The sequence below is a fragment of the Scylla paramamosain genome, chromosome 39 (assembly GCF_035594125.1).
Source record: "Scylla paramamosain isolate STU-SP2022 chromosome 39, ASM3559412v1, whole genome shotgun sequence".
Classification (NCBI taxonomy): domain Eukaryota; kingdom Metazoa; phylum Arthropoda; class Malacostraca; order Decapoda; family Portunidae; genus Scylla; species Scylla paramamosain.
The window spans coordinates 1395948-1418713 of record NC_087189.1 but is presented as its reverse complement, the minus strand read 5'-3'; the positions used below and the strand labels follow the sequence as shown (position 1 = coordinate 1418713).

At 41.8% G+C, this 22766-nt stretch overlaps 2 protein-coding genes across 4 annotated transcripts; one reads left to right on the top strand and one right to left on the bottom strand.

Moving 5' to 3' along the window:
* Positions 1 to 73: 73 nt before the first annotated feature.
* LOC135092017 (cilium assembly protein DZIP1-like) lies at positions 74 to 4619 on the bottom strand. Its single transcript, XM_063990133.1, has 3 exons — positions 4443 to 4619; positions 3799 to 4196; positions 74 to 3274 (listed from the first exon to the last, which is right to left on the bottom strand). The coding sequence occupies exons 2-3, from the start codon at positions 4135 to 4137 to the stop codon at positions 575 to 577; spliced, it is 3039 nt and encodes a 1012-aa protein (XP_063846203.1). The 5' UTR covers positions 4138 to 4196; positions 4443 to 4619; the 3' UTR covers positions 74 to 574.
* A 1840-nt stretch (positions 4620 to 6459) lies between these two features.
* LOC135092016 (tumor susceptibility gene 101 protein-like) lies at positions 6460 to 19334 on the top strand. 3 transcript variants are annotated; one of them, XM_063990130.1, is made up of 9 exons: positions 6460 to 6613; positions 7312 to 7396; positions 8608 to 8673; positions 12567 to 12730; positions 13204 to 13339; positions 13971 to 14230; positions 14869 to 15102; positions 15595 to 15731; positions 16352 to 19334. In XM_063990130.1, exons 1-9 carry the CDS (start codon positions 6563 to 6565, stop codon positions 16536 to 16538), a joined length of 1320 nt encoding a protein of 439 aa, XP_063846200.1. In that variant the 5' UTR covers positions 6460 to 6562; the 3' UTR covers positions 16539 to 19334. The 3 variants fall into 3 exon arrangements, with proteins under 3 accessions (XP_063846200.1, XP_063846199.1, XP_063846202.1); XM_063990129.1 differs by lacking the exon at positions 8608 to 8673 and adding an exon at positions 7897 to 7962; XM_063990132.1 differs by lacking the exon at positions 8608 to 8673.
* Positions 19335 to 22766: the final 3432 nt, after the last annotated feature.

Here is a 22766-nt window from a genome sequence, read left to right as displayed (position 1 = left end):
GAGGAAGTAATGAAGGAATGAATGAATAAATAAATAAATGAATAAAACAAACAAGTTACTGATACAAAATATGAAGAAGTTTTGAATGAATGAATAAATAAATAAATAGATAAATAAAACTAACAAATCATCGGTACAAAATACAAGGCACGCAGTACAGTACATACATCAGTCAAAACCCACGACACTTCTTCATTACCAGATATACAATAAACTTTGAGTACAATTTTGGAAGTAATGAATAGGTAATAATGTGGAAGTGACAACCCATTCATTAATTACCATTCCCCTTCACTCTTATGTTTACCATTAGTAATATCTTGCTTGACTATATTTTTGGGAAGATATAGTAAAAAAAATCTAGAACACTAACTTAAGAATCTAGAGCACAGAAACTTAACTTTAACCTGGTCATTCTAGGTCACTCCAAATAATTCCAGTGTATTCCAGTACATTCCAGGTAATTTCAGGTCACTGCAGCTCGTCCTAGGTAATTTTAGTTCATTTCAAGTTATTCTTCAAGTTATTCAAGTTATTCTACAGGTCAATCCAAGTCATAGCAGGTTATTCCAGGTTATTCTAGGTCACTAATGTCCAGGTCCTCATCTGAGTCCCAGGAATGTACTGTGACCTTACTGGTGGAGGGCCGGGCCTGCTTGACCTTGCCTGAACCTTTAGCTATGACTTCATTTGACCCCCACATACTAGTGCCGATAGTGTTGGAAGACTCACTGGCGCTTTGAAGATCGTGTTGGCTGAGTGTGGAGTCGTGTGGGGTGCTGGCCCTCCTGGTGGCACTCATGGGGGAGCCTGAAGTGCCAGGTCTCCCCACAGCACTGCCAGAAGACACCTCAAAGCTTTTGGTGATGTCGACTGCCCCTGCCAGCTTTGACTTCCTCCGGCCACTTAGCTGCTGCTCGATGGTGCGGGTGAGATCGCTGACCTTCTCCCCAGTTGGCCGCTTGACCTTGATAGGCTGTGGCTCCTTGACAGGTTGCCAGATGTCCTGTGGGGTGCTGTGCAGGTCGGCAGAGTCCAGTGAGAGACGCAGGCTGTCGCTTCTCTTGGGTGGTTCCTCCTTCATGTTCTCATACTCTGGCTCTGATTCCCACCCCGTGCTACTGCCCTCGTCCTCCTCCCCATAGGTCTTATTGTCAAAGTACCCTAAGGAGTGGCTGGGACGTGTGCTGGAGCCCGATGCTGTGCTGGGTCCCGGGAAAAGGTTTCTCTTCACTGATTTGAGAGTTTCATGATGCACCTCGATTCTTGCACTGCTGGAGTCACCCTCAGATTCCACTGAGCTCTCCTCTTCTGAGCTTCCCTGTCCTGTCACATCCTCAGCCTTCCCATGGCTGCCTGGTATCGCCTGCACGCTGTCACTGTTCCTGCCGCCTGCCTGGAAGATGTCCCGCACTCCAGACCGCACAGATGTCCCTGTTTTGGACACTGATGACGAGAGGGCCTTGGAGCGCTCCTTCACCTTGGACTGCATGTTCCTCACCATCCGTGTCAGCACCCCAGACCTCTTGGCAGTGCTGGCTGACCTGGAGGGCTGCTCATCTGGTGTGTCATCAGTGTCAGCATCATCTATCTTGTCATCAACCTTCATCCTCACCTCATTCTCCAGTCGCTTCCTCAGGTCATGGAAGTTTTCGTGTTTCCTCTCAAGGTTCCTCCTGTCCTTCCTCAGCTGGGAGAGGCAGGCAGTCAGGGTGTCAGTCTTGATGCCCCTGGAGGAAGGGTCAACACCCAGGGATGCCAGGCGGGACGCAAGGACATCTGAGGTGGCGTCCTTCATCTGTCCCCAGAGCTTTGGGTTGTCCTTCAGTAACGCTTCCAGGTGGAGAGACTCTGAGGATGCCTCACTCTCTGTCTGACTCTCCCCTTCCTCCACTGACTCCATTGATGACTCACTGGAGGATTCTTTGTTGTGGCTACTGGTGTTTGTCTTGCCCGTCCTGTCTGCCTTGTCCCTGTCCACCCCTACACTGGTGGTCTGCAGAGGCTTCACCTTCAGCTCATTCTGGTTCCAGTAAGAAGTGTCCGTCTCACTCCTAGATTCAGACTCACTCTCCGTGTCCTCGGCATCCATGTGGTGAGGCCGCAGGGCTGTGGGTCTGTGCTGTGGCTGTGCTGTGCCTCTCCCCTCCCTTGTGGACTCCTGTGGTGGAGAGGCAGAGGGCAAGGACTCCATCTGAGGTATTGCAGAGGGTCTTGTGGCTAAGTTTGGTGTGGGTGGTTTTTGGGGCTTTGTTTTAGGAGATGGTGGAGGCTTGTGTGGGATGACTGCCGTTGGTGTCTCCCCCAGGGCCATGTCTTTCATCATGTCCCGGAGTTTTTCCTTCTCTGCGTTGAGGGCCTTCTCGTAGCTCTTCTGAAGGGACTCCTGCATTTCCTTCATTGACTTTTTGTGCTGCTTCTCCTGGTGGCGAAGTTGGCTTCTGAGTTCTTGAAGTTCCTCGGACAGTCCATCAACATCCTCAAGCCCCCTGATTTCCTCCACCCTGTTCTCAGCAGCATGAGACTCAATCTGCTCCTGCAGCCGCCTCACCTCCTCCTCCTGCCGCCTCACCAGCTCCCGGATCTCCTCATTGGCCGGCTGGGGTGAGACATGGGCCACACTTGTACTCTGCAGCTTTGATATCTGTCTGCTCAACTTGTCCAGCTGTGCCTTGTAATATTCCTCCATATTCTTCTTCTCCTCCCAGGCTTTCTTCACCTCCTCCTGCTTCTTGCTGTGGTCTGCCTCTAGGATCCTTTTCTGCTCCTCTAATTCCCTAAACAGACGCAGCAAGTTGTCACCCATCGTGTCACACTTCCTCTCAATCTCGTTCAGCCTGTAGGAGTCCACATCATTCACTTTGGAGGCTTGAGAAGGAGGCAAGGGGGCGCTGGTTGCAGCCTCCTGTGTCTTAACCTCCACACCAGCACTTGGACCCTGTATAGGACCCTGCATAGGACCCTGTATAGTATGATTAGTAGCTGAGGAAGGGACTAGGGTGACATGTGCTGGGCTGATAGGGGACGGGATGACATTAGGGGCAGCCTGCGGAAGGGTCAATGAAGCTGCCTGGTTTGGGTGCTTCCGCCAGAGGTGCGACTGAAGAAAATCACTACTGCGGAAGGTCTTTGGGCACTGCGGACACTTGACGGCTTGAAATATCCCATTGGCGATTGCAAAGGAGTTGATTTGCTTGACTGTCTCACGCATGTTTTTGTTGGTCACCTTCATCTTCTTGGCCTCTTCCACCTGCTGTAGTAACTTAGTCTTTACCTGCAGAAGAGAGTGAGGGAATGAGTGCCAGGAGGAGTGAATGGAGGGGAAGGAAGCTAAGAGGACTGACTGGAGAAATGTGAGGGAAGAAAGGAATGAAGGGGTAAAGAGAATAAGAGGACTGATGGAAGGATTGTATGGTGAGGAAAAAAGACTGGAGTGAATGGATGTGAAAGGGAATAAAAAGATAAAGACTTATTGAAAGAATGTAAGGAACTAAAAAAAGACAGTGATGGAGTTTATGGAAGGAAAGAAAAATAAAGAGACTGGAGAAGAGAAGACTGTAAATGAGAAAAAAGTCATGGAAGGGAACAAAAAGAAAATATGAAAAAAATGAAGAGAAATAAAAGCAATAAGAGAGGAAGAGAAAAGGAAAAAATAATATAAGAAAAATAAAGTAAAGAAAACCAAACCAAAAAAAAAAAAACTTAGAAAGACAATCCCCCCCAAAAAAAAAAAATTTAAAATAAAAAAGAACACGAGAACAAAAGAACAAGACACCAGACCAGCAAAAGACCTCATACCTGCTGATACTTCTCGGAGACCTGCTGGGCCTCCTCCTGTGCCTCTTTCAGCTGCGTCTCCATAAAGTCCTGTGACATAAACAAGTACTGGACCGTGAGCTGGGACAGGCGGAACATTTTCAAAAGGTTCTTCTGTCCTGCCACTGTCCCCAGGTCAAACTCTGTCTCGGCGTCACAGAAAGCAACCTGGGTCAAATTTTCCTGCAGGATCTCTATAGGACATCCCGAGGTCAGGTCACGGAAGTCAATAGAGGCTAGTTTGTGCCAGTCTATTCGCTCCCGCCGCTGTGAAGGGAACTCAACTCCCGAGGGGTTTGTGGCGCCTCCTGAAGGGGACATCTTGTATATAGGAGCTTTAGTTTCTGTAGCCTAGGGTCTTAGTTCAGTTTTGTGGTTTTCTGTTGAGGTTCATTAAGGAAGTTTAGATGCTGAGAAATTTGAAAAGAAAAAAAAAATAATATTTTGCCTTATTTAAGATATCTGTGTAAATATGCGTGTTCTATCGAGTCAGGCAGATAGTTAATGAAAACTGTTTATTTTGCTTTCTGACAGGTTTTAAATGAGGTGTAAAACTAAGGAAAAGTTTATGAGCTAAAACTTTGAACTTTCTCCATGTAAAACTTCAGAAAAACTTGATAATTTACATTACTGAGGACTGTCTGTGTGTTGTAATGAGTCAGGGAGGCAGTTAAATGAAGTAATCTCCCTATTTTGCTGCTTGACAGGTCTTAAATGAGGGAGGAAAGCGAATAAATGAGTGAGCGAGTGAGAAGCGTGGTTGCGATGTGTGTTGTGCTGAGTTGCCATGGTGACCGGGATTCTGGAGAGCTTTTGTATCTGTATTACTATAACGGGGCGTGCTAATTGTTATTATTATTATTATCATTATTATTTTATGGGCAACAAAAATCCAATAATAATAAAATAAATAAATAAATAAAAGATCCACAGGAGTCCCCGAATAGAATACAAAGCGGTAATAAAATTTTGAAGATAAGTGTCTTGAAATTTCCCTCTTGAAGGAATTGAAATCATAGGAAGTGTGTTATATGGGTAATCATGTGTTGTAGGTGTATTGTCAAGGTGCCTGCAGGTGAATGATCATCCTGCGGAAGTGAATGACCTCAAGACAGACGATCATTCAGTATTATTTGATTAACGAATATATTTGTAAGGTATTTGCCTAAGAAATGTGCTTGTGGGGTATCATCAATGTTGTAATTGGATTGTAAAGGTGATTGCAGATGAATATCCTGCATAAGTTAAATTTATATATTAGAGGATCTCAATACAATCCGCTTTGTCTCTCATAATATTGTAAGGTATTTGCATATGAAATATATGTTTTGTCTTATTTATAGATGAGTTTCGATGATTTTTTGGAATTTCATATGTGTATTAAGCATTATAGCGAGTGAGAGAAATGTGCATTAGAATATCATTATCCCAAAGCAATCTTCACTCTCTTGTTTGATAAACCTGTGTAAAATTGTAAGGTATTACTTGATTTGAAAAGAGACGTGTTCTTTTGTCTAATTTGCTTTATGAAACTTCATAATTTCTTGGAATTTAAGTGGGATTAACCTTATCTACGTATTATAAAATATAGAAATTCTGATACAGTCTTAAATATACAGAGCACACTATGCTAACGCATGCATGAAAAACTAACATTAATATCATATATGAATGTTGAAGATTTTTAATGTGTTCATTATATATATTTATTACAAAAGTGTCCAAATTTTATGACACAACATAATACGGAAACATCCACGAGAATCATATGAGCCGCCTGACAATCCCGCCCAATCCCGCCCAATCTCTAGTTATTACTCATGTTTTCGTAATAGTGGCTGACTGAGCGCTTTCTTTTTTTCCTTTCGGTTCTTTTAAAGCATGAATAGCCTCTTTGGAAGGAAATATTATGCATTGACCTCGAGAAAGCGCACCGGATTCAACTGTGGCGGTGGACCTTTCATTATGAAATAGAATAAGATGTAATAGAGAAATATTTGCCATTTCATATCTCTCACAATATGGATAGATAGATAGATAGACATATAGATAGTCTAGTCTTATTACTTTGTTCCAGTCTTACTTCCCTCTTTTGTATTGCATTGTTCTTCCCCCCAAAAAAAAATAAAGATAGCACCTTTTTTTGTATTCAGTTATCTCTCATGCCGCCCTAGGTCAGATCACGGCCAAAGTAACTCAAATAAGTTCTCTGCTTTCATAGAGTCTTATTTACCTTTTTACTGTCCTATTATCTACTAAAATAAGCATGAGTGACTATGGATAACATTTTTTTTTTTTTTATTAATTCATCTGTCAAATCACTCGCGTATTATTCCGCCCAAAGTCGCCCAAACTAGCGCTACACATTTCCTATTCTTGTTTTCGCCCTTCTCGTCTTATTATCTTACTAGAATAAATATCAATAGTTATGGTAAGCAAGGATAACCTCCTTTTATTCATTTATTCACTTATCAAGTCACTCACAGTCAGATCGAACAAAATATAGCGCAGCCTAGCCGTACACTTATCTATAACTTATCTTGCTCCTTTATTATTGCTTTAAAATGCCAAAAAAGAAAAACATTAATACGTATAATGAATATGAATATCCTCAGTTTCATTTATTTTACTTCATTATTCATCAGTCCACTCGCAGCCAAATCCAGCCCAAAGTAGCCCAATCCTGTCCCTCACAAGAACAACAGGATAGGAAGGAGAGGCAGGCGAGAGACTCTTTTCATCCACAATGTCTCTCCAGGCCCACGAGCAGGTTGTCTCGCAGGCGGTGGCCAACAGGGTATGTATCCCCCACCTCGTGTCCAAATGGCATCCCTGAAGTACGTGAAATAACTGAGAAAATTGAGAAAAGGTGCGGGTCATTGTTTGGGCAGGGAGGAGATAGACTGTCTGATTTGTTGACATTGTGTGATTGTTTGTGCTGTTGTTGTTTTTGTGTGTACCTTCTGTCCCGCTGGCTTTTGGTGGGTTTTTGACCGACCATGACCTCCTGCGTGCCTTGTGTCAGGTGTGGGAGGTCAGTTGTGTGCTGTAATTACATAGTATTGGTAGGTGGGCGTGTGTATGTGTTGAATGTAAGTTTAGGATGTTTGGTGTTTGTGATGTGTGTGTGTGTGTGTTTGTGTAAGCAGGAATATAGTAAAGAGAAAATATATTAAGGATGTCAAAAATGACCTACTTTGACGTTCATATTCTTATTTTACTAATTACACCATTTTATTTAATTTTACAAAGTCTTCCAACTCTATCAACATCTACCTTTCCTTCTTGCTGGGAGTTTGCCTACATTCAGCCTGTTCCTAAAAAGGGTGACTGCTCTAATCCCTCAAACTACTGCCACATTGCTTTGATTTCTTGCCTCTAAACTTTTTGAGTCCATCTCCAACAGGTAGATTCTTAAACATCTATAATTTCACACCCTTATACCTGATAGCCAGTTCTGTGGTGTGGCGGTAACCCGAGTGCTCCTCGTTTCAGTACCAGAATGCTGACAAGACCAAGATGGACGTGATGACGGCACTGCACAACTACCGTGGCCTTGTTCCCAAGCTGGAGAAATTTGGTGAGTCTTCCTTCTCTGTCTCTGAGGAGTGAAAACTGGTACATCTTTCTTTTTTTTTTTTATCAATGGACGCATCTATGTATGAAAATCTAAAAAAAAGAAATCACATAGAAATATTATAAATGCACCAAATTAGAATTTTTGATATCTATTGTTATTTGTGATCCATATATTTTTTTTTTCATATTTAGGCTTTGAATTTTATAAAGAACATGACTCATTTGTAACTCATGATTTGCCTGTGCTAGACATGTGTGACTCAGAGCAGGTGTCATACCACATGGAGTGTTTGTGTCTAACATTATACCTCACTGCTGTTTCAGGTACTTCCTAAAGGTGTACTACTTAACAAACTCATTTGATCATAATTACTAGAGATTTATTTCAGCATGACAGATCAGTCCCACAGACCACCGGTAGCACTTCTTCCCTCAGTAATCTGCCACCATTTTAACCCCATTGCCCTCCAGAGGATCACGTACTTTTACCTCTATTTTTAGTTTTTAATGATGGCATCGAGCGAGAGTTGTTGAACCTTGCTGGCACGATCCCAGTGCGCTTCAAAGGTGAGCGGTGCCGGGCCGGGCGGGGTGCTCCGGGGCCTGAGTGTGTCACTGGCAGGACAGACACTTGCTTCCCATTCACATGCCAGGGTTGCAGTAGCTGTATGTTAGACAGTGACTGGTCCTGTCTCCCTGCACACACTCCGGCCTTCCTGGGGACTGCCTGTTACATGCTGCTAGATTATTGACCCCATCCATGGAGGCAGCAAAGTGTGGACGCCACGTGCCCCTGCTGGCGTGCCTTGAGGATGAGGCATCTGTACTTTGCTGCTTTCAGTGATGTTTGGTATAGCCGTGGCTGTGAGGCTCTGGATGTTTGTTTTGACTTTTTTTTAACTCTTTTCAGTCTTCATTGTGCAAATCCTGATGCACTGGAAGTAAAGTAGTGTTTATATTTATTGTGAAAGCATTCAGTGCCCTCTGCTGTGGTGATGTTCAAGAAGACATGAGAATGCTTAGAATGTTGGTGGTTGTTGTTGTGAATCAAGACGAGTAAGGACGTGTAAGGACTAGAGCTGACCATTAACAGCATCTGGGGTGGTTGAGGTGGCGAGCATTCCCAGCATTCTCCCTTCACTGGACCAATCATTGTGTGTCTTGACATTGCCAGACTCATCCCTCACTGTATTTTTCTTTTCTCTTTGCAAGTATTCCGCAGTGGCACTTCACGCTACTTACTGTGTCTTGAAGGCACAATACCCGTTATATATAAAGGTACGGTGTGGGGTGTGGCCACTTACTACCTAACAGAGGCAAGCAGAGTGGAAGGCCAGATCTCAAAGCCATATAAGCAGTCCTCCACAAATAATGCCTTGACTTACTACTAGTTATACTCATAGTGGTTCTGAGAGCAGTCAAAATATTCACTTTTCCCTCCCGCGGATTGATCCATAATAGCTGCAGCTTCCCCCTCGCTCCCTCCATCCATCCATCCACCCACCCATCCATCCATTCCCCCACCTCTGATGATAAAGTGAAGTGTTGGTGCATGGCTGCCTCACTTTTCACTGCCCTTTCACTGCCTTGCCCCTCCATCCCTCCCCTGCTGCGTGCTCACTGATGGCTTGGCAACACTGCTTGTCTTATCCATACCCTGCATGTGTTGATAGAATCCCCCTCCCCCTGCCACTCCTTGTAGTGTCCTTCAGAGGCAGGGCATTGCAGTCAATCAGCTGTAGTGGCTTCAGTAAGGGCTAACTGGTGTCCCTGCATGAGGAGTAGAGTTCCTGCCTGTAGTGACCACCTTTTATTATTGTTTTGATGTTATGGTCAGTGTGTGGTGCTGCAGAACACCTGTGCTGCCCCAGGGAATAGTTTCTATTACTGCTGTTAAATATCATGAGGAAAAGGTGATAAAGTGAGAGCTGTGCATCCTATCTTTCCCTCCCTCCCTTTTTTTTTTTTTTTTCTATTTTCCCTCCCTGTTTACTAGTGGTGGAGTTTTCCTTACCTTGTGCCAAACATGGAGATGGTGACAAATTTTTGCAAATATTTCAGTGAATATTTTTGCAGATCCTAGAGCTAGACAGTTGCATGCACAAATACTGTTACCTGTGACTAATTTTGTATAGAATAGCCACATATTTCAGACTTATTTCTAGGTAATTATTCTGATAAGTCATGTTTTCCTAATTATTTTTTTTTGCTGATAGTCTCTAAAGGTATTTCAAGTAGCTAATTGTGGGGTGTATATAATGCTAAGCACCACATGACTAGTGTACCTAAACTGAACCTTAAGTGCAATCTGTGTTTTTCTATACCAGCACTTCTTATTAATTTCCTTCATTCTTGGTCAGTTTCTTGTAAATGACGACAAGAATATTGACAAATGCAATATAAACCTTAAAAATACCTAAGTGATGCCTGTTTGTGGTCACAGAAAATGTACAAATGATTATATTCAAGATCAGAATTAGTTGTGTTGTCCCTTCATCACCTCCCCTTACCCTATGACACTCTGAGGGCGCCCCAGCCAGTGTCTGTCCCTTGAGTGCGTCACACCCCACAGTTCACACCTCCTCCAGTAGCACATGGCACTCCCTGTATCTGTAACTTGTCAAGGTCACATTCTCAAACATTTTGGCATCCTAACTTGTCAAGAGGTCACATATTCTTTAATATTTTGGTGTCTTAGCTTGTCAACTCTCAAACTTGTCAAGAGATTATATTTTTAAACATTTTGGCATCTTACTCACATTTTTAACTCTTTCACTGTGATAAGCAACAATTCACAGCACTAATAACAATGAATGAAATCTTTATAAGCACACACAAGAGAGAAGGGAATGAAAAATAATAAGTTTTGCAGTTTCTAGTTTATACAATGTTTGGAAGTGGTTGTGGAAGAAGATAAGCAACAATTCACAACACTAATAACAATATATAAAATCTTTATAAGCACACACAAGAGAGAAGGGAATAAAAAAAATAATAGGTTATGCAGTTTCTAGTCTGTACAATGTTTGGAAGGGTTTGTAGAAGATTAGCAACAATTTTCTCCTCTAACAATATGTGAAATCAAGAAACAGCAATATGTGAAGTCCAGTACAAAGCAGGAAACAAGAACAAGAAAGAACCAGATGAAAAAAAGAATAGATTTTGCAATTTCTGGTCTGTACAATGTTTGGAAAGTCTCAGAGTGGTTAATGACTGAGGAAAGATATAGCAATTAGCAGTGAAAGGGTTAGTGAAAGAATGAACTTAGTACAGCTCTAACAGAAGTTCCTGGGAGTTTTCAAGGGTGTTTCCATAACCCCAGTGGTAGTTAAAAAAGTAATCTGCTCGGTTAGTGTGAAGTAACCCCTCCCCCCCCCACCCCTGCCAATAAGAGCCTTTCTGGTTGCTATGGCCTGTGCAAAGTAACCTTAATGAGGACCCCAAGTGTTTCAGAATGTGGGTTTGTGTTTAGTCTTCATGGGTAAGGCTGGATGCACAGTAATCTCACTCCTAGAAATGCCATTTGCTCCTTTAATGGTATTTTGCGGTGTTTGTGAAATTGTGATATACGAGTGCTATAAACATTTTTCTCTGCCTCACGTTCATTTTGTCTAGCGGTGAATAGATCGATATGTAATGGTTAGTGCATAGATATTTCACTTAGCAGTAGCATCAGCAAGGTTATTTGTCTGGGTGATGGAAGAAGCTTGGATTCTCTCTCTCTCTCTCTCTCTCTCTCTCTCTCTCTCTCTCTCTCTCTCTCTCTCTCTCTCTCTCTCTCTCTCTCTCTCTCTCTCTCTCTCTCTCTCTCTCTCTCTGTACAAATCAACAAGTTCATGACTATTTCTGTTTAGCAGTAGAGATGGTGATGGAAGATGTAATTAACCCTTTATTTCACTTAGCAATAGAGTACTGGATAATTTTCTACCAAATGGAAAGATTAATTAAACCCATTATCTCATTTAGCAGTAAAATACTTGATCCTTTTCTTCCTAGTGGAAAGATTAATTAGACACATTAGCAGTGACACTCTGTTCAGTTTTGGGATCACTGGAAAAGTGATCTCAGTTTACGTTTCTCAGTTCATCTTAATGGTTTGTTTATGAGGTGAGGAGGTAGTGCAGGTGGTGGTGCTTCCTTCCCCTCTGCTTGGAATGCCCTGCTTGTGGCTGCTGTGTTGTAAGGAGGCTGGCAGATATTGATAAGTATGATCACTTCTCTCTCTCAGACACACATAAGAACACAAGGGTTGGTGCAGGAAGCCATCAGGCCTACACATAGCAGTCCCTGTATTAAACATTTCCACCTATTGTTCCTATCCATAAATAGGTCAAATCTTCTTTTAAAGCTCCCTTATGACTAACAACCTGATTAGTGAATCCATCCCATTCATCTTCCACTGTTTGAGAACCAGTTCCTCCTTATCTCTTTTTTCTTTTTTATGAAATTTAAACCTTTTATTTCTTGTTCTATCCTAATCTTCTTTTAAAGCTTCCTAATGACTTGGCACTAACAACCTGATTATTGAGTCCATTCCATTCATCTACCACTCTATTTGAGAACCATTTCCTTCCTATCTCTATTGAATTTAACTTAATCAAGCTTAAACCCATTATTTCTTGTTCTGTCCTGATTATTTCTTGTTCTTTCTTCATTACCTCTTGTTCTCCCCTGACATACACAAAGGCCCTGGTGTAGTTGGGGCCCATGAGTTGTGTTTGAGAGGAAGCAGTCTCATCTCATACTCATCACTTACCAGACTCCTCATAGTGTGTGTGTGCCTTGACCCTCCCTTGGCTTAGAGCAATTTTGACTGCTGTGGCCACTGATAACATTACCAAGTCCTGTTTGTGTCTAGTCACTCTAACATCAAGTAACAGTAATTACTTGTACTGACGTATCCTGTACTTTTTTCCCCCATATTTTTGTGGAATTTGTCTTGTTTGTGAATGGTGACTTACATGCCTGCTGTACTAATTGCTATTATAACCACCCGATTGACTGATGGATTGACTAACATGGCTAAATATGGTTTGATATCTGTACCATACCAAAAAAAATAGTATATAAGCTGTGAAATATATATACAAGAGATGCTGGATAGTGAAATAAACATTTGTAAAGCCACAACGCACATAACACTCATTTGCTGCCATCACCACCATCACTAGGATCGGTGTACAACATTCCCGTGTGCATCTGGGTCCTGGACAACCACCCCTTCTCCCCGCCCATGGTGTACGTCAAGCCAACGCCAGACATGCTCATCAAGGCTTCCCGGCACGTGGACCAGAACGGCAAGGTGTTCCTGCCGTACCTGCATGAGTGGAACCTGGTGAGTGCTCTGCTTGTTTGGCTAGGTTAGGTTAAGTTAGGCTAGGTTAGGTTTGGTTTGGTTGGGTTACGTTTGATTAGGTTAGATCAAGTTTGGTTTGGTTGGGTGGGGTTAGGTTAGGTTTGGTTGGGCTAGGTTAGATTAGATTAGATTTGGTTTGGTTGGGTTTGGTTTGATTAGGTTAGGTTTTTTGTGCCTGTCTCTCCCTCTCTCTCTCTCTCTCTCTCTCTCTTGGGTTAGGTTAGGTTATGGTGTGTCTGTGTCTCTCTCTTGTAGGGTAGTTAAGATTAGGTTATAGTGTCTCTCTCTTTGGTTAGGTTAGGTTATGGTGGGTCTGTGTGTCTTAGGTTACATTAGATTAAGTTATGGTGTGTGTGTGTGTGTGTGTGTGTGTGTGTGTGTGTGTGTGTGTGTGTGTGTGTGTGTGTGTGTGTGTGTATCTACAGTAGTTCCTCATGTACTTGTCTTTGCAGAACTCCTCGGACCTGGTGGGCCTCATACAGATCATGATCATGGTGTTTAATGAGATGCCTCCGGTGTACTCCAAGCCCAAGACTCACACCACCACTGCCTCCCCCTACCCCACCTCCTTCCCTGGGAACATGCCAGGTATGACTTAGTCCTCAGTCTTTACACCGTTCTTGTGTTTCTGCTGATGGATTTGTTCTGTTTGATTTGTTTTATTGTTTTGGTGGCTTATCATGTTGTCTTTTGTCATTGAGTATGTAATATTTTCTTTTTTTGGTTTTATTAATGTTTTTTTTTTTATTTTGATTGCTGTTTTTTTTTTTTTCTGTCATTGTGGATGTGAAGTTTTTATATCCTGTAACTTTTTATATCATTATGGAGTTTTTTTTCTTTTGTACACCTATCTTTTTGTTTTTTTAATTGATATATTAATTTATTTTTCAGTACCTGGTGTGTATTATTTATTTTTGTCACTGAGAATATGAAATTTTTACATCATGCAACTTTTGTGATTATTAAAAGCGTTTTCTTTTGTTTTGCGGCGTTGTAGTGTCCTTAATTCTTCTGCTGTAGGTCCTGGTGGTTTGTGTTTATGGTTGAGTGGTGTTACTAGCAGAGACCTGGAGGACATGTCATCTAGAACCCTTATTACACTTCCACTTCCTTCATTCAGTGACAAAGATGAGAAGTTTTGTGTCTTCTTGGATTCAGTGAGTTGATAATACAATTCCCTTGAACCAGACTTGAGTTAACGCTGTTCCTTCAATTCCAGGATATATGCCAATGCCAGGAGTGGGGCCTAACCTTCCCTACCCAGCCCCACAGCCCCCTGCTACCTCTGGCTACCCCTCCTACCCAACACAGCCCCCTGCGTATCCCCCGACCAGCACCCCATACCCAGTGTACCCCCCCACAAGCAGTGGTGGCGGCCTTCCTACTATGCCCCAGATGGCCACGCCCTACCCGCCCCCATACACTGCTGGCATGCCCTACTCAGTCTACCCACCTGTCACTTCCAACCCGTCCACACAGGTGAGTGCCCAGGTGATCTGTTAACCCTTTGAATGGTATTTGGCACATCTCTTTCTTTAATTGCATACCTCTCGAGATGTTTATTTTTGCTCTATGGCTGTGTATAAACTAAATATAGACTAGACACTTTCAAAGCCCTTTTTTATTCTCTCGTTTCTTTCCTGTACGTACTTGTAAATATCTTGTACAGTGCCTTTAGTGGTGTGAATTGTTGGTTATTGGAATGAAAGGGTTGATTAATAGTGGTTTTCAGGTGTTGTGCTGTGTTTTGTATTAGTTTTCAGGAGCAGAAAGGTGATTTTTGAATGTGAGTGATGTGTCAAGGTTTCATTTTAGAGTTTGCTGTGTATCTCGTGTTTTGTAACTTTCCCTTCTTTCTATTTCTATTTCTATGACTGTTTCTTTACATCCTGTGGCTGTTTCTCCTTGCTACATGATATTCTTTCTCTGAACATTATTGTCCTATCTCTTACTCAGGAATCTGTTGTAGTTTAATCATACAGCATCATCAGGTCCAGTAAGGCTGTTGCTATTTGTTCTCTCTCTTGTATTCCTCTGTACCTCACCACTGTTTCTGTCTGTTTTTTCCTTTGTATTCCTTTGCATTCCTGTGTACCTCACCTCGCCTGTGCCGGCAGACATCAGCCACAGAGACCAGCAGCACCACCTCGGCAACTAGCACTGGGACCATCACCGAGGAGCACATCCGCGCCTCCCTCATCTCTGCTGTGAGTGACCGGGTGAGGGCCAAGCTCCGGGACAGCTACGGGGGCTGCCAGGCAGAGGTGTCGGTCCTGCGGCAGCAACAGTCGGATCTGAACGAGGGCAAAACCAAGCTGGAGGGACTCCTTAATAAGCTGGATCAGGAGCAGGTGAGGGTGGTGGTGTTTATGTGAAGTTGGCAATTGGTTCTTTGCTGTGAGGTGAGGAGTGGGTTGTGTTTGTAAAGGTGGAAGTGTGCTCTTGATTGTGAGTTGAAGTTAAGCAAAGTTTTCTGTTGAGTGAGGCTGTGTGCTATGTGGTTATGTATCTGTGATGTGGTCCAGTGTGTGGTCAGTTAGTGATAAACTGGATGAGGTGAGGAATGGGTCGTGTTTGTAAAGGTGGACGTTTGAAGTTGAAGTTAAGTAAGGCTTTCTGTTGAGTGATGTACATTTGATGAGGTTCTGTGGTCCCTCTGTCCCTTCCTGCACCTGTCCCATCCCTCTCACTCATCCCTGCCTCTATCACAGGTAGGCTGAGGCAGGATAAGGCAGGTGTGGGCAAGAAGCGTAAACATGCACCAAATTATTGTGTGTATGACAGAGCAAGAGAAGGGTCATGTTGGGAGACTTAAACACTCTCTCTCTCTTTCTTTCTAACAGACTGAGCTTGACAAGAACATGAGGATCTTGAGGGAGCGAGAGGCAGAGATGAAGTCCGCCATAGCTCGACTCTCATCTGCCACGGAACCCCTGGACTTGGACGAGGCAGTCACCACCACGGCACCCTTGTATAAGCAGTAAGTCACCTCACATTCTCGCCAGTGTGCTGAGAAACCAGTCTCTGTACTAGGTTCAAAAATATTAATCTAACCTAACACACATATTTTGTTATCTTCTGCTATTTTTCTGTTAACTGCTCTTCTGTTCTTTCTAACTGTGTGCCTCCTTTCTTCCCATGGTCTCACTGCACAAGATCTACTTCCTCTCACCACTATTCTGTCCGCCACTCTAATGCAAGAGCCAACCAGTATTCTCAGTCTTTCATCCCTTTTTCTGGTGAATTCTGGAAGTCCTTGCCTGCTTCTGTATTTCCTCCTTGTAACTTCAGCTCTTTTAAGGAGGTTTTAAGATACTTATTCTCCAAATTTAGATGATCCTTTTTGACCTTTCTTTGTGGATTGACACCTCATTGGCCCATTTCTTTCTTTTTTCCTCTTTTTCTTGGCCAGTGCCCCTCTTACATAAAAGAAAAAAATAAAGTAGGAAGACTAACACATCTTTTCTCCACCACACTCCACCACACTTCCAAACAAATCCAAAGAAAGCCCAAAACAAACCAGATTTCTTTTGTACACCAACACACACACACACACACACACACACAGGAAGATTTAACTGACCATCACTCCTCTGGCAGACTCCTAAATGCCTATGCGGAGGACCAGGCCACCCAGGACGCCATCTACCACCTAGGGGAGGCCCTGCGCAGAGATGTCATTGACCTGGACTGTTTCTTGAAGCACGTACGTTCCCTCTCCAGGAAGCAGTTTCAGCTCCGAGCCACAATGATTAAGTGCCGCGCCAAGGGGAACATGGCAGGATAAGGGACTCGGCAGGGCTAGGATTGTGTGTGTGTGGTGGTTTGTTACCCTGTCTCTCTCTCTCTCTCTCTCTCTCTCTCTCTCTCTCTCTCTCTCTCTCTCTCTCTCTCTCTCTCTCTCTCTCTCTCTCTCTCTCTCTCTCTCTCTCTCTCTCTCTCTCTCTCTCTCTCTCTCTCTCTCTCTCTCTCTCTCTCTCTCTCTCTCTCTCTCTCTCTCTCTCTCTCTCTCTCTCTCTCTCTCTCTCTCTCTCTCTCTCATTTTTTTTTCATCTGATGGTTTATTTTAGTTTTTATTCGTCAGAGGCTCTCAAGAATGGGGAGGAATATTGTTGCATATGATTTATGTAATATTCTCACCTCCTTTATATCGAATACTTGCGTCAGTCTAGTGATCGACATGTAATGCAATATTGAGGCATTCTCGGAAAAAACCCGATGTATTTTTTTAATCTAAGTTTTTTTCTTGATTTATTCTTCAAAAATTTGTAATGGTATGTTAAGAATGAGAGAATATGACTACTATTACTATTACTACTACTGTCATTATTATTATTGTTATTGTTATTATTATTGGTTACATATGTCATGCCTGTGCTTGCAATCAGGGAATCATGTACAGCCCATTGACTTTAAGCTGTGTTATTTAATTATTTCCTATTAAGTAACCCCAGTATACTCTCAAGCCTTATGACAAACACCCCATTGAGTATTGCATTAAGTTAAGGTTTCATTTAGTACAGTAATCACAAATCTATATACACAAACTTATATTCTACTGACATATCTTGTTTTTCTGGGTTGAGTGTCTGGTATGTTTGCTGTTTTTTCCTCCCCCTGTATTGTGTTGCGTTTGTTTATTCATAGCGCCACATGGGCTTTGGCACACTCAAGTTCCTCAATGCTTTGCGAAGAGTTGCAAGTTTGTTTTCCGCAGCTTTTGTGACATCCTGGTTGCTATTTTTTTTTTCTTTCTTTTTTTTTTGCTTGTGCTTTTAAGTTGTCTGTGGTCTTGCTCCTCATCAGCTGCAGTGTGGAGTTAGACTTCATAGTTTTCTTTCCCATCTCATATTATTCACTCTGTCTCTCTCTAATTTCTCCATTTCCAATCTGTTTTTCTAGTTCTTCTTCCCTACAACTCCCCATCTCATATCATTCACTCTCTGTCTTTCTGATTTCTTCCTTTCCAATCTCTTTTTCTTATTTTCTTCCCCATTTCTCACATCATTCATTCTGTCTCTGGTTTCTCCCTTTCCAGTCTGTTTTTCTTATTTTCTTACTCATATCTCCCTATCTCTCCCCATTAGACACACACTCATACTCTTTCTAATTTCTTCTCTTAGTCTGTTTTCCTTGCTTTTCCCCCATTTCTCTCCTGTACCATTAGACACACAAATGCTCATCCTCTGTGGCATTTCAATCACTCATTATTCAGGTGATGCAGGGAGAGGACACCTGAAGCTTTCCCTGAGTGTGCAGCATTGTGATCTGTTCCTGGTGTAGTCCTCCCTTCCCTTGTCACTCCCCGATAAGCACCAGCCTTGCATTGTCCTTCAGTATGTTTACGGATTTTCAGATGCAACATGTAACTTTGTAAATATGCACATAGATAAATATATATATATAAAAAAAAAAGCCTGTAGGTTACCAAGTTAGCCATGAAATAGAAGCAGAGTTATCATATTTAGTCAATTTCTCCCTCAGAGTAGATAGAATAGTGTTGCTAGAAATTAGAGAGGAATGCAGACTGGCTGGAGAGTGTGGGAGTGACAGAGTGAAGGTGTGAGTGTGTGAGGACGAGAGACAATGGTTTAGTGAGAAATGTTACTGCTTATTGGAATGTGATAATTGTGTGTGTGTATGTGTGTGTGTGTGTGAGCCAGTCTGTTTTCCTGTAGTTTCTAGGTACCATGCTAACTGCTCATTCTTTATAACTGAATTGTTAGACCAAGACATCATGACTTTTGTACTCTCAAGTAGCAGGAGGTGAAATATCCAGTAGGACAAACACACTACAGCTATACATACCCATTGAATATATATTTACGTGTAAGCTTCAGATGTGGATGTTGTTGGAGGACATTTCAACGCGCTTCATTCATGTCGGCGAAATGAGCACTTGTAAGACTCACCTCCCGTAGTGCAGGATAAATTTTACACTGAGGACCGAATGAATGAATGATTTGTAAAGTGTATCACTCATGCAACACACCTCTCATTCCTTTCATTCACTTAAGTATAAGCGTTTCGAAGGAAGAAATGCACGTATGAAAACTGCAAATTCCAAATATCTGATTCTCTGTAATACTGTATAGAGTTTGTGAATAAGCAGTGGATTCAGGCATTAGCAGAGAGGATTGGATGCTGTAAAGGTGATTAATATATGTAAAAAAACACATAAAATATCCAGTCCTCTTTAATTCCTCATAGGGAGTTTGTGAAGAAGAAACGGATTCCATCATTAGCAAAGAGGATTATTCATAGGATTGGATAGCATAAGAGTGAGGCCATGTATAAAGTGGTAGCTTCCTTTCAATGCCTCAGGGTGCCAGGGGTGTGTGGGAGGCCCTGCTGCCCTGGCCCTGTGTGTGGGTGCCTGTCGCTTGCTGGGAAGGAACACAATCAAAATGTGTGCCCTTCAAGTCATCAGGATTTCAGTATATTTTTTATCAAGGTGTTCTGTCAATGTAGCGAATTTGTGATTTTTACTATATGCGTATCACAGACTGTCTATAGCACCTGTCTTCCTTATGCTGGAGACAAGAACTGTTCATATTAAAGCATAGATTTATACATCAATGTAGATTTATGTATTAATTCACACCTGGCTACCTAATGAATGCACCTGCTGGAATGTGTGACTGTGCAAGACTGAGGGAGTGGGTGCAGGAATGAGATGGAATGAAGGAAGACTGTAAGAGAGAATGACAAGGTGGAAGAGTGAGATGGACAGAGAACAAGTAAAGCGTGTGGGATTGAATGAATGAAAGTGATGGAATGAAAGAGAACTCTGGAAAGATGCAAGGAGAAAGAGACCCTGATGTATGGAAGAGTGAGATAGAGCAATGAAGTGTGAATTAATTAATTAATGGAAGAATTAGGTGGAAAGAAAGAGGATAGTGGAATGATGCAAGGAGGAGGAGGCCACGATGCATGAAGGTTGGAATAGTCGAGGCCTGGGTGGTGGTGATCTCTTCCAAGCGAGGACACAGTGTATAGATGTGAATGTAAGGAGTTACAGGTGGTCTGAGTCCAACGGCAAAGTGTGCCAGATGTGTGACATGGGAAAGGATGAGGACAGTGGAGCATGTGGTGCTGGAGTGTTAGAGATACGAGAGAAAGAGAAATGACGCAAATCATAATAGGATTGAAAGGCGTGGAGAAGACAAGAAGGAAATGGATGGTGCTGCTGTGATTATGTAGAGACGAATGGAAGGATGATTGAGGCTGTGAAGGAGTTTCTGGAGAGAATGTGGCGTGCCAGATCTTTGCAAGATCCAACCATCAAATTAGAAATCAAGACAGTAGGTTCTGTGAAGAATCTGAGTATATATATATATATATATATATATATATATATATATATATATATATATATATATATATATATATATATATATATATATATATATATATATATATATATATATAATTTTCTCATTCATTTATGTAAGTCTAAATTTAAATGTAAGATGAAATAATATGTTATTATGTGGTGTAGACAAGTTTATCAATGCACAAGAAACTTTAAAAAATATATAAATAGATGATAATAATAACAGTAATAATAATAATAATAATAAAATTGTCAATAATAACAATAATAATAATAATAATAATAACAATAATAATAATAATAATAATAAAAATAATAATAATAATAAGAAAGTGATTATAGTATGAATAATAACGATAAATGATGATGATGATGATAATGATAATAATAATAATAATAATAATAATAATAATAATAATAATGATAATAGAGAAACAGCAGAGATGTGGCGCGCACACGCAGGACTGGATGGCGGGCGCGCAGTACCGGGTACCCAGCCAACAGCCGTTGGGTGAGTGCATGCCGTCGGGTAACCTACGCTCCACTTGACCCTACCTAGGATTTTGATATTACACGCTCACCTGGGCAGAGGTCACCTGAGAAGGTAATTCACAATGGCAGTCATGGTGGTGAGAACAGGATCACTATGCTCAACACATGCTAATTTTACGTGAAGTGCAATTTTTTTTTTTTTTTTTTACCGAGAAACACAAATAGCTTATTTCCACTCTCACAAACAAGAGCTCATTAACATCTTGAAGCAGAATAAGTTCAGCATTCTTGTGGATGAATCCACAGATATATCGGTCTCAGAATTTATGCATCATGGTAAAAGTGGTTGAAGGAAATGCTGCTGTCACCAAATTTTGGGATTTAGTGCCATTATTTAGTAGTGATCCTAGTAAAACTAATGAAGGTGCTACAGCTGCCAGGTTGTTTTCAGAGATAATGAAAACATTTACTGAAAATGGTATACCTACTTCTAATATCATTGGCTTTGGTTGTGATGGATGCAGCACTATGATGGGGCCTAACAACTCTGTGAGTAGCAGGTTAAAGGAACTTTGCCCAGGAATCTTTATTATGAAATGTGTGTGCCATTCTGCCCATACATGTGCCTCTGAAGCATGCAAACAATTACCTGATGCTATTCAACAACTAGCTCATGATGTCCACAACACATTCAAGAACTCTTCAAAACGATTGGCACAATTTGTAGAATTTCAAGAGTTTGCTGGGGCTCAAAAGCTTAGGATTTCATTGCCATCTAGAACGCGCTGGCTTTCCTACACGGCTGTTGTGAAAAGGATGCTTGAGCAGTGGGGCCCTCTTCAGATGTTCTTTACTGAATTAAATTTTCAACAGACGAAAATTTGTGGTAGCACAGTTAGAAGTGCTCATGAACAACTGCACAATCCATTTACCAGGCTTTACTACTGCTTCCTTTCTTCAGTATTACCAAAGTTTACTCAGCTGAACCTTTTATTTCAAAGTGAAAGAGTGGTCATAACTGAATTGCACAGGCAAGTTTGTAATTTATATAAAGAATTGCTACTGATGTACATGAACCATGAATACATTGTGAAAACCATGCTTTCAAAAGTTGATCCAAGATATCAACGTGAGTTCCTGATGCTAGAGCAGGTGTATTTGGGTGCATCTGTCTTAAAAACAATAACAGACAATCCAGAATTAAGCAGGCAAAAAAAGGAAATGTATGAGTTTCGCTTCCACTGCAGATTATTTTTGATAGTAGCAGCAGAACAGATCAGGAAGAGATTTAATTTCGGAGATGAAGTCCTTTCAAGAATGCATATGCTGGAGCCAGCCAGTGTTCTAGGCATCCAGGGCAAAGTGCAAGAGCAAAGTTTGGTGCCCCTCGCGACACACCTTCCCCGAATCATTGCCCAGGATGATTCTACCCTCCAGCAACAGGACGATGAGTGAAGGAGGCTTGCCGTAGAAGATCTGCCTGAATCCATTACCAACATGGCGAAAAAGTGGACAAAAGCAATTACAACCAGCCTGATAAATTTTGGTGTGCCATAAAAACTCTGGAGGATAGTGATGGAAACCCCAAGTTTAAACTTGTTTCAGACTTTTCACTAGGATGTCTTTCTTTGCCTCATGCTAATGCTGACTGTGAGCGCTGCTTCTCTAGTGTAAACCGTGTGAAAACAAAAGACAGAAATAAGCTAATAACAGAAACCGTAAGAGACATCATCCTACCGAAGCAGTGTATTGCTTCCACATCCAGCAGTGACTCTACGACCTTCAAGCCATCAAAGTCAATGATAAAAACCATGACATCAAGAGTGCTATATTCCTCCAATGAAGAGAGTGCCGGGGCTGCTGACGACGTGCCGGATGAACATATAGAAGAACAAGACCAGTAATCTCCTACATAGTAATAAAGCAACTTAACGAAGTGTCCTGTAATTTTTCTCCAATTATTAATGATATGTATTTAGGAAAGTGTTTTGTTTGTTAAGGGCATTGTTGTTTTTTTCATCACACACACACACACACACTCTCTCTCTCTCTCTCTCTCTCTCTCTCTCTCTCTCTCTCTCTCTCTCTCTCTCTCTCTCTCTCTCTCTCTCTCTCTCTCTCTCTCTATATATATATATAACCTAAATTCAAACAAATAAATAAATAAATACGCTCAGTTATTTGTAC